Genomic DNA, 10999 nt, shown 5'->3' with positions numbered 1-10999 from the left:
TCTGTTGGATCTTTGTGGTAGGAATAGCGTCTAGTACTGAGATGGGCCTGGGAGACGGCTCAGCTGGTAGTGTCTGCCGAGCATGTACAGGGCCCTGGGTCCGTTCTTAGCAGTGCGTAAACTGGTCATGGTGGCCCTCGACCACAATCTCAGTAAGCCCTTAGAAGGTGGAGGTGGAAGGACCACTAGTTCAAGGCCATCATCCTCAGGTAAGTAGCAAGTTTGAGGCCAGCCTGGGGTACAGGAGACCCTGACTCAAAGAAAACAAAACAAAGTAAGTTCTGATCACAGTTCCCCTTTAGGTGAATTGTACTGGCAATTTGAAAACCACCAATGGGAGGATTTACACCCCAGGAATTGACAGATGCTATAAATCAGGAACTTCTCACACTCCCAGAGATCCAATTGTCATAACATTTACAAGGCTAAAAACCAACTTGAGGCAAACAGGCTGCTGCAAACATCTTGGACTGTGGAACTGGCTGGGTGCGGCCTTTGGACCACAACCATGCAGGCAGGTACCAATGGGCCCCCTTTCCCTGGTCAGGTGCTGACCCCACATCTGCCAGCAGCCCTGAGAATTGGGTACAGTTGCATCCTTGGTTAAGATGGAGAAATGAAGGTGTGGCAAGGACCCCAAGTGCCTCATCAAAGCCACAGGCAGAATTGGAGCCACGCTCTGGTCAGCTGCTGTGGTTACTGGCCGTACACAGAGAGTCCCAGCCTCATGGGGGGACCCTGCGAGATCGCAGGCAGTAATGCGAGTGAAGGCTTAGCAGGGATTTGGCTGGAGTGGAGCATAGTAAACAGTCGTTTACCCAGAGGCCTCTGAGAGTGGAATCAGGGTCCACCCACGTCTGAATCTCAACTGGGCTATTTTCTGATTTTGAGATCTTTGGCCGGTCAAGCCAGTTTGATTGTCTAAGCCTCGTGTTCCCCTGGTGAAAAGAGGGATAATAATAGCGACTTGGAAGAGCTGCTTGGAGGACAGAGATAAAGGATGTAAAGTGTCTGTATGAAGTGGGTACTCAATATCTGGCAGTGATTGTCCCGGATTATCTTATTTTACGACACTCAGACAGCCTCCTGAGGGCACCCAGGGATGGGCCTGGCCTTTGCAGCTCTTGGTTTTCCCCTCTTGGCCAGGTCAGTCCCTCTGTGAGCCTTGGTTCTAGAAGGGCTTCAGAGGTGTTAGGACGCTGTTGCTAGGCGCTGGTTGCTAAGCAACGCTCTGTTTCTTGTGGCTCGGCCATCTCCACCTCAGGAGTGTCAGCTTCTCCTGAGCAGCTCAAAGCTCCAGCGGGCTCTGCCAATCCCAGAGCCACTGCAGAGGGCAGGTGAGGGTGGGGCTTGCTGCCTCGAAACCCCAGGAGAGCACAGCCCACTGCCAGTGGGAGGTGGGCAAGCAGGAAGGTAGTGGAGACGCAGAGGTAGGTAGAGGCATAAGCAGCAGGGCACTACTGGCCTGGGATTCCCAGGAGGAGGCCGTCGGTCATTCTTTCCCAAGAAGCGTGTGCAGGGTCTGACTGGGGAGCTAGGAGGCCGAGGTCCCCGTTTAAATCCCTGCCCTGCCAGCTGGGATGGGTTTGTTTCCTGTCTGTGAAGTAGCGATGTTTAGAACTGATAAGGTCTTGGAAAGATGATATGAGGCAGAAGCCAGGAAGATGTTTTTTTTTTTTTTTCTTCAGTTTGGGCATCTTGGGCTGGGGACAGATGTTGGGGAGAAGGACCCACGTTTGTGGGGATTGATTGTTGCTAGCAGGCTCTCACAAAGAGCCCTGTGTTTCTTCTTAGGTGCCTGGGACCCCACCACACGGCACCATGATGGGGAAACTCCCCCTTGGGGTTGTATCCCCTTATGTGAAGATGAGTTCAGGGGGCTGTTCAGACCCCCTTAAATTTTATGCCACCAGCTACTGCACAGCCTACGGTGAGGACACACTTGTATGGAAGCCACCTCCAGGACCCTGGGGAGGAAGGGAGGGGTCCCTGGGGAGAGGATAGTTCCCAGGTGAGTCATACCACAGAGCGTCCCGCCACATGGAACTGACCTGTCCCCCGAACCCTCCGAGGACCTCTGTTCTAAGGTTGCCCCTGTCTGGCTGCCTCCTTCCTCCGTTCTGTCACTGTAAATGTGTCAGTATGACCCTGTCATACTGACTATGTCCTCATCCCAGTGACTCAGTTTCCTGTGGTCCTGAGGGGTCAGGCCTATACAGCTCCTGTCAACCTGGCTGCTGGACCTTCCCCTATTCTATCGACCTGGGGTCCTGGGGTCCTGGGGGACGTTGGCTGTGTCTGGGAGCCCACTCCTCCCTTCTGCTGACCTGCCGTCCTGTCTCCCTTGTATCTCCGGCAGGTCGGGAGGAGTTCAAGCCCCGCATGGGCAACCATGTAGGCACAGGCTACAAATCCAATTATCGACCCCTGGTCTCCTACCAACCCTACCTGGATACCCTGGACAACCCAGCCATGGGGTACAGTCTGCATTACCTATTTCCCTCCTGCCTCTGCTCTGCTAGGCTTTAGCTCTCAAAGGTGTCACAGATCCTGAGACTGCTCCAGACTCCAAGACAGGGACCCTGAGCCTTACCTGGTGAAACCTGGGGTGCTGGGTAACTCTGGGAATGTTGCCTTTCTCGGGAGCTCCAAGGCCAGTATGCTGCAGAGGCACCCGGAAGAGCATCAAGGGAGAACGGGAAGCTTTGAAGACTAGAGTAACACAGCTCTCCGGGACAGAGGCATGGAGCCTTGGTGCGCCAAGCAATTTTCCTTTCCTCATCCCTTAGGGAACAAATCCGGAACAGTTCCCAGTCAGTGACCAAACAGAGTTTTGGCCCCTTGGAGGTGCCTGATGGCAAGGACCCACTACCCAGGAACCTGCACCAGACCAGCTCTGGTTATGGACGGGAGAAGTCCAATACAGGGTCACTCTCCAAGGAGGTCAGTGCTGGGCCCAGGCCAGGAGAGCGAGCCCCGGAGCAGGTACAGGAAGGCTTGGAGGCTGGCATCCCTCCAGAAGGAGAGCACTGCCAACCACTGCTGAAGGCTGAGATGACAGGATGTGGAGGGTCCCCAGTTTGGTGGCTTTATCCCCATCTCCGCACTCCCCCACTTCACTTTCCATTTCATTGCCCAGCCCTGTCACTGATCCCACTCCTGTTCCACCCCCATGCTCATCAGTACCCTATCCACATGTTCAAACCCTCTGAACCCACTCTGGCTGCCTCACTATTTTGTCATGATCACCTCCATTGTCTTTGCTTCTGTCATAATTCTTACCATCATTCTCACTGCCATGGCCACCAGGACATCACCCAGCCAGTCTATCTTGAACACGTTTTAAATTTGGAGGGGTGCTGGAGGGATGGCTTAGCAGTTAAGGTGTTTGCCTGCAAAGGACCCAGGCTCGATTCCCCAGGACCCACATTAGACAGATGCACAAGGGGGCGCACCTGTCTGAAGTTCGTTTGCAGTGGCTGGAGGCGCTGGCGTGCCCATTCTCTCTCTGTCAAATAAATAAATAAAAATAAATTTGGAGGGCAGTCAGTGGGAGGTGCTGATAGAATGTCTTTCTAGCATGTATGAAGCTCCAACTTTGATCCCCAGTGCTGCATAAACCGGGTGTTGTGGCACACACCTGTTATCACAGCACTTGGGAGGTGGAGACAGGATCGGAATTCCATTCAAGGTCATCTTCAGCTAGTCTGAAGCCAACCTGGGCTACATGGAATGCTGTGTCAAGACAAAATAAAATAGCATTGGAGGGGTTAAGCACAGGGTAAAATGTGACAGGGAGAAGGTCGAGGGGTGATGGGGAAGCACAGGGGTCAGAAGAGAGCTTACTTGTGGGCATGCTGGGAATGACTCAAGAGAGGCTCGTGGCTGGTCACAGCAGGTCACTGGAGTGAGGAGTATTCCGGGCCATGCCAACAGCAAGTGCAAAGGCAGGACTGCCTGACGTGAGGAACCCAGCAAGAAGGCAAATGGCTGCAACAGCCTGAGGAGCCAGAGTCACCATGGGCTGCTGCGGGGATGTGGGTATCACTGTGAGTGGGACAGGAATGTTGTGGGCTCTCAGCAGAGGAGGGTCTTCATGGCTTCATGGTGATGGGGCCACTCAGACTACTGTGCAGGTGCTCTATAGGAGTCCAGGGTAGAATGGGGGTCAGGACCAAATGGACCTTGACCCCTCATCTGCCTGGAGAGTTATTGGTGCTCCCCCTTCCAGGTCAAGAAGGTCCACTTTGACACTCAGGAGCATGGACCCCAGGCCATCACTGGGCTGGAGCCCAAAGAGCTTCCCCTGCTCCACCAGCCTCAGGGAAAGGGCTCGCCGGAGTGGGAGAACTCCTGTTATGTGAGTGGTGCCTGCCCAGGCTGTGGGTGGGCAGCAGCCTCCTCCCGGGTAGAGGTTAGACCTGGGAGATGCTCCACTAGGGGGCGCTGCTGCATATGGGTTGGAGTCCCAAGAAACTGCAGAAAGCAGGAGCTTTGTCCTGTGGTACTTCCTAAGTCAGGCCACCCGGCACCCTCTCTCCCCTGCCCTGTCCCACACCCAAGCATGCACGCGTCTCTTCCCGTCAGTCTCTCCCCGTTCTTCATAACCCCTATCTGGGTCTCTAAGGATCATTTCCAAAAAACCCAAGGTGACGTGTGACTTGGCGTGGTTCTAGAGGCATTTTGACACTGCAACGCCCCCCAGGCATATGGAAGCATGTCAGGGAATAGGGCCAGTCCCCTTCCCAGGCCCGCAGAGAACTCACACACAGCTGGTCCAGGTGCGGTGGTGCCCGCCTTTAGTCCCAGCACTTAGCAGGCTGAGGAGGGGGGCTTGCTGTAAATTCAAGGCCAGCCTAGGACTACAGCGTGAGATTTAGGTCAGCCTGGGCTAGAGTGTGACCCTGCCTTAAGAAAACCAAACCACACAAACAAACCAAACAAACTCACTTCTGCCACACCTGCTGAGTGCCTGTCATCCACCCTGGCGGGCCTGTGTCCACCATTACCCCACCCTATGTGTTCCAGGGCCCACGCTTCATGACTTCAGAGTACAACTCCAAGTATGTCCAGGAGCCCCCAAACTACCCAGGTAAGCCCTCTCAATGCGCCTTCCTCTTCCCACCCCTAGGGGAGACCCAAGGAGCACTAGAGCTGGCCCAGTACTCAGGAAAAAGGACTTGCATGAAGGTCTTGAGGAAGCTCTGTCTCCCAGCTGATCTTAGTGTCCTCCTGGTCTGCTGTGTTGGAGGTCCGCTTGGTCCTGGTCACAGCAGGTTCCTGGCCTGTCTGCTCTTGCCTTTTCTTTTGTCCTCCTGGCCTGGACCTGGTGTCCCTTCCCTTTTTCTAGGACCCTGAGGCAGCCCGAGGCTGCCCTGGGGGCCTGTCTTTTTCAGATCTCTTACAGAAGCAGTCAATTGGCGCCAAGGAAGAAACCGGCTTTACCGAGGAGTCCTTTAAGAACCCTATCGTGCTCCAGCCACCTTCACAGGCTCTTCCTGCAGACTCTGTAAGTGGAGTCTCGACGCGATCAAAGCCTCCGCTCACTGCCCCCAGTCTGGGAGTCTAACTTCTTCATAAGAGTGAGCTATGAAGCTCTCCATTCAAGCACACGGTGAACACCACCCGGGAAAACCACTGCCGTGGTCCAGTCTCCCACCTTATAGATGAAAAGATGGAAGTTCAAGTGCAAAGAGATGAAGGGGCGAGGCCAGGGTCACTCAGAGCTCAGATAGGAACCTGGCTTACCGGCTCCCATTCAAGGCCACGGGGCTGGTCATTGTGTCCAAGCTCTACCCGTTCCTCATGCCTGTCTGTGTAGAGCCCTTCTGTGTGCTTGGTACACTGGGGGCTGGAGGCAGAGGGCATGGAGGTAGGGGATGTGGCCTTGCCTGGGCTGAGTTCTCTCTGTGAATCCCTCTCTAGGCTTCCTTCCCAGGACGGAGTGTCACCAAGTCAGATTTTCTACCCATGAGCCACCCTAATGTAAGCTCTTCACAGGGGGAGGCCAGGGCTATTTGTGGGACAACTAGACATGGTCCTGGAGGTGTGTGCGTGTGTGTGTGTGTGTGGGGGGGTGTGACAATCTAGTCACCCATGGCTGCTTTGCTTCCTCCAGGGAAGTGAGTTTCTTCCAGTGCTGACCAGAGGCTCTGATCGGGACACTAGCTACAGCCGGATAAATGAAAGGACCTTGAACCCTAGAGTGAGTGATGGAACCTGACAGGAAAGAATGGGAGAAATCAGAATATCTGGAGATGTATAGGAAAGGCCTCCTAACCTGTGGCTCTACCCCTTGCAGATGCCCCCTGCCAACCCACAGCCTAGCAGCATGAACCACTGGCCCTACCAACCACCCCAGAGAATGCAACAGACCAATGTTGCCCTGCTTGGCCGGGAGACTGTGGGGAACAAGGTGAGATCTGCAGTGGCTGCACCCATCCCTGCCTCTAAGTACCCCCGCCAGGCCTGACCATCCCCTTGTCTACTCCTGGGACAGGAACCCACGGGGTACAGTCTTAACAACCCCAGCTATGTCAGGAGTCCCTATGACCCTGAGAAGGACCAACAGTACCTGACTACCTACAACCAAGGGTAAGGTTCTATTTCACATGCCAGCTGAGACCCGTTTAACAGGCGGTAAGACGAGACTGGGGCAAGCAAGATCTCATAGCCTTGGTGAGAGACCCACAGTGAATCATCCCAGATACACCCTCAGCTGTTGTAAAGTGCCAGGCCCCTCCCCAGGGGTGCATGTGTGAGGTGGGGGTACGGGTGAGGGTCATGGGAGAGTCTGGTAGAAGAAGGCAGATAGTAACGGGGCTTTACGGGGCCAGCTGTCCCATGGTGGAGACTCTAGATGACGGTATGAAGCACCCAGCTCTGAGTTGTCCCCACCTGAGGGTGAGAGGACCAGGGCATTCACACTTCCTCCCACCCCCAACCATAGGCTGCCGCAGAATGACACTAAACCCCATGGGTCCTTCCTGCAGTAAAGCAGGGTCCAGGAAGCCAGGAGTGGTTCTCCGTGGAGACACAGCACAGGGCTAGGGACTGGGCTGGAGGGCTTGGGAAGGAGGCGGGCAGGGTCTACAGCAGCCACAGCTGCTGCTAAGTGCTGGACAGCGCATGCCAGGTGGGCTCTGCGCTGCCTCCCTCGGCCGGTGAGATATGAACTGTGAGACACCAGAGGCTTCCCAGGAGAGCCACAGGCAGCCTCAAGCCAGGGCTGGTGGAGAAGGCATCATAGGAGCTATATAAAGAAGTTATTCTTATTTACTTGTATTTTATTTATTTATTTTTTTTAAAATTTTTATTAACATTTTCCATGATTATAAAATATATCCCATGGTAATTCCCTCCCTCCCCACCCCCACACTTTCCCATTTGAAATTCCATTCTCCATCATATTATTTATTTATTTTTGAGGTAGGGTCTCACTGTAGCTCAGGCTGACCTGGAATTCACTCTGTAGTCTCAGGGTGGCCTCAAACTCATGGCGATCCTCCTCCCTCTGCCTCCCAAGTGCTGGGAGTAAAGGCGCTATTATTATTTATTATTTGAGATAAGATTTTACTGTGTAGACTTGGCTGGCCTGAAACTTGTGGCAATCCTCCTGCCTCTGCCTCCCAACTACTTTGCCACACTCATCTGGGAAGTGCAATTCTTAGGACAGAATTCTAGACCTGGAAGAACCCAAGGTTCTTCTCACACCTCGGTATTCCAAGCCTCCCTCAGTCTTCTCCCCTCCCCCTGCCCCGCCTGCCTCGTGCTCGCTGGCACCTGCCCTCTCTCACCGAGTCCCGACAGAGCCAGGCACTGGCCTAGGCCCTGACATGGCAGGCCTCAGTGGGGGAGGAAGTCCATGGCCACTGAGCAGGAGAGGAGGGCCGGGAGGGATGGGGCCAGGGGATTGCTATGAGGACGTGACATTGGAGCTAAAACTGAAGAGCATTGCTAATGATGATAAGCCAGCAAGAGGTCTGAGCTGGAAGAACCCTTGGGGACCTCTAGGCCTTCCTTTGGGACCCTGAGCTCAGTTTGGGAGCATAGCGGCTGTCCTAGTTCCCATGGCGGGGGTCGGGGGAAGAGGCCCACTCCAGGTGTTGGGAGACAAAGTGCTGCCCCTCCTTGGGTGAATATCCCACCCCCGGGACCTAGCTGCCCTCCCCAAGCCACACATCTCTTCTAGCCATGCCCACCCACCTGCCCCAAGCTCCTGTCGGGAGTTAGGAACACACTGATTCTGGCTGGAAAGCTCCCAGGGTTGATACCGCTGATTTCCACTCTTCAGGGGGTTGAGATTGGGGCCCACATCTTACTCCTCTTGTGTCTTGGAACTTGGCTCAAGGCTCGGTTTTGTTGGTGAGACAGAAGGAGGGGTGCAGGTAGCAGGGCTCCGCTCCGATGTCGGCTGGGTCCCAGGTGGGAACACCGCTGAACTGCTCCTTTATGCTCTGCAACACTGTGCTGGGCACCCAGCTCCTGGGAGGGGGAGCAGGCTTCCTGAGTGACAGCAGTCCAGGCAGAGGGACATGAGGGCAGTGACGAGGAGGCTAGAAAGCTCAAACGTTCAAGATCCGCCGGGCGTGGTGGCACACACCTTTAATCCCAGCACTCGGGAGGCAGAGGTAGGAGGACTGCTGTGAGATAGAGGCCAACCTGAGACTCCATAGTGAATTCCAGGTCAGCCTGGGCTAGAGTGAGACCCTACCTCAGACCCCCCCCCCCCAAAAAAAACCCTCAAGATCCTGTGGGCGGCGAAAGGCAGAGCCAGCAGGTGAGCCATGGCTAACGAGTCCTGCCCCACTTTAGGTATTTCGAGAATATCCCCAAGGGGCTAGACCGGGAAGGCTGGACTCGAGGTGGCATCCAGCCACAGAAGATGGGAGGCTATGCAGTCAACCAGCCAGTCACCCGCTTAGAAGCCCGCCCCAACCCCATGGAGAGCCTGCAGTCCTCACACCCTCACGTGAGAAGGTAGCATTCAAGCTCAGCCCTTTCTCTCCATCTCGGCCTCTGCCAGATCAACTCCACCCAGTCTCCTGATTCTGTTGTTTGTGTCCACTTGTCTGTCTGTCTGGCTGGCTGGCCATATCCTCTGGCAGTCCTTACTTCCAGTTTCTCTGGCTTCTGGTCTCCTGCCAGCCTGGAGTCCCCTCTGTCCAGTGATTCCATCCCTCTCGTCCCCCTTTGGTGACAGGGTCCATGGGAGATAGATTAAAAATGGATGAATTGTGGCTGCTCCTCCCATAATGCCTTTCTGCTAAGTTTCTCAAAACCTCCACTTGTACAACAAAGGCCTCAGTTTGCTAGTGGGGAATGCTTGTGGCTTGGCCATGCTGGTTGGAGCCTGCCTGGTTCTTGGACTCTCAGGAAGGGTGGCAGAGGAGGGCATCCAGGCATGGCCACCCCTTTTCCCACCAGCTTCCTCTCTTCCTGCAGAACTCTGGCCTTAACCGACCCCTTCTACCGAGATACACCTCAAAGCAGCCGCTACAAGGCTTCTAGCTGAGTCTGGGCGGTAAGGGGACAGGGCTCCCTTCCACTGCCATTCCCGAGGGAGTGGGTGCTGTGGACCCAGCCCCACCTTCCAAGCCCTGAGGTCAAGCAAGATCTAACTGTGAACCTCAGCCCCAGAGTGGAGTGGGCAATCTGGAAGGCTTCTGGGGGCTGGGGAGTGCTCAGAGACATATCAGGCCTCTCCCTCAGACTCCGTCTCTGCTCTTTCCTTCCAGATTTGCCAACCAGAGACCAGCTGCTGTCCTTCCTCACCCTCCCTCTCAGGACTACCCCAGCTACTTTCCTAAGGAAATAAAGAATATTCAAACAAAGATCTGCGAGTCACTGCTGGTGTGGGTCTGGAAAGAGACAGGGTTAGCTAGGGTGGTGGATGTCAGGGTGGAGGGTTTGAGGTCATTTTTGGAGTCAGGGAACTCGATGAGCTTGCGAGTCACTGTGACTCTGTGGACAAGGCTCTTTGCTCTAGATGTCTGGCCCTGTGGACGCATGCCCCTCAGCCTGTGCCACCTGGGGCAGTGCTAGGTCAAGCCAAATGTAGAGGGCAGGAGCCAGGGGAGGACCAGGGTGAGAGGCCTGCCATGATATTCCCTAGGCTTGGTTATCTGCTCTCTAAAGCAGTAGTGTGGGTTAAGGAGCACTTCTGGGCTCTATACCACTGGCCTCTGGAAGGAGGAGGCATAGGTCAAGAAGAGTGTCAGAGACCTGTCTCCAGCTTGACAGAGGGGAGTCCATGATGGATGGACAGCTGGACACCAACACAGGGCAGAGAGCTTATTTTTTTAATTATGTGCTTATTTGTGGGGGGGAACATGAGGGGTAGAGAATGGGCTCATCAAGGCCTCTAGTCACTGCAAATGAACTCCAGATCCATACATCACCATGTGCATCTGGGTTATATGGGTCCTGGGAATTGAACCTGGTCCTTAGGCTTTGTAGGCAAGCACCTCAGCTGCTAAGCCATCTCGCCAGTGCTCGCTCTCTCTCTTGAATGAGAGCAAGGTGCCTGCTAAAGAGTTGCCACACTGAACACAGGCCCAAATGCGCAAATGTCTGTGGGAAGATGTGTGGCAACCTAATACCAGGGCTCCCAGCCTGTAGGCAGAATCTAGATGGGAATCTCCACGCCCCTTGCCATCCAACCAGATGCACTTGTGCAGTACACAACCACGTAGCTGTGTGCTGTGGCGCTGCTTAGCACCAGCCCTCCACTTCATACTGCAGGAGCCTGGGTTCTGAGAAGCTGCTGGGAGATCCATAGAGCAGGCAGGCAGTAGCAGCAGGCTGGGGATGTCCCCCGAACCTTGCGGTCCAGTCTGGTGTGCAAGAGGGACAGTCAGGGACAGAAGCCATCCCCTGACCCCCGTGCTCCTCTTTGGTGGGCCTCCGCATTGCAGCTCTGCCAGCTCCGGGGCCCAACCGTACCCCGCGCGATCCTGAGCCACAGGCCCAGGGGCTGCCCACAGCCTAGCTGGGACCC

At 55.1% G+C, this 10999-nt stretch overlaps 1 protein-coding gene across 5 annotated transcripts; it reads left to right on the top strand.

The window, feature by feature from the left end:
* The first annotated feature begins 1247 nt into the window (after positions 1-1247).
* Positions 1248-9830, top strand: Ppp1r32 (protein phosphatase 1 regulatory subunit 32). Of its 5 annotated transcripts, none has more exons than XM_045141407.1 (14): positions 1248-1337; positions 1795-1930; positions 2360-2477; positions 2790-2943; positions 4232-4360; positions 5029-5092; positions 5397-5509; positions 5926-5985; positions 6119-6205; positions 6302-6415; positions 6500-6594; positions 8815-8979; positions 9445-9523; positions 9738-9830. In XM_045141407.1, the coding sequence occupies exons 2-13, from the start codon at positions 1822-1824 to the stop codon at positions 9512-9514; spliced, it is 1278 nt and encodes a 425-aa protein (XP_044997342.1). In that variant the 5' UTR covers positions 1248-1337; positions 1795-1821; the 3' UTR covers positions 9515-9523; positions 9738-9830. The 5 variants fall into 5 exon arrangements, with proteins under 5 accessions (XP_044997342.1, XP_044997355.1, XP_004667731.2 ...); XM_004667674.2 differs by having other exon boundaries at positions 1274-1430; XM_045141420.1 differs by lacking the exon at positions 1795-1930 and having other exon boundaries at positions 1270-1337.
* The last annotated feature ends 1169 nt before the right edge of the window (positions 9831-10999 follow it).

Source organism: Jaculus jaculus, chromosome 1, assembly GCF_020740685.1.
Source record: "Jaculus jaculus isolate mJacJac1 chromosome 1, mJacJac1.mat.Y.cur, whole genome shotgun sequence".
Taxonomy (NCBI): Eukaryota; Metazoa; Chordata; class Mammalia; order Rodentia; family Dipodidae; genus Jaculus; species Jaculus jaculus.
The sequence above is the reverse complement of the archived record's forward strand: the minus strand, read 5'-3'. Positions and strand labels throughout refer to the sequence as shown.

Bases quoted from the DNA above. Each gene is read 5' to 3' on its own strand.
- Ppp1r32 (XM_045141407.1), top strand. From the start codon at position 1,822: ATGATGGGGAAACTCCCCCTTGGGGTTGTATCCCCTTATGTGAAGATG. The intron at 2,478-2,789 runs GTACAGTCTGCA...CTCATCCCTTAG, and splicing joins CTGGACAACCCAGCCATGGG to GGAACAAATCCGGAACAGTT. The intron at 5,093-5,396 runs GTAAGCCCTCTC...TGTCTTTTTCAG, and splicing joins GGAGCCCCCAAACTACCCAG to ATCTCTTACAGAAGCAGTCA.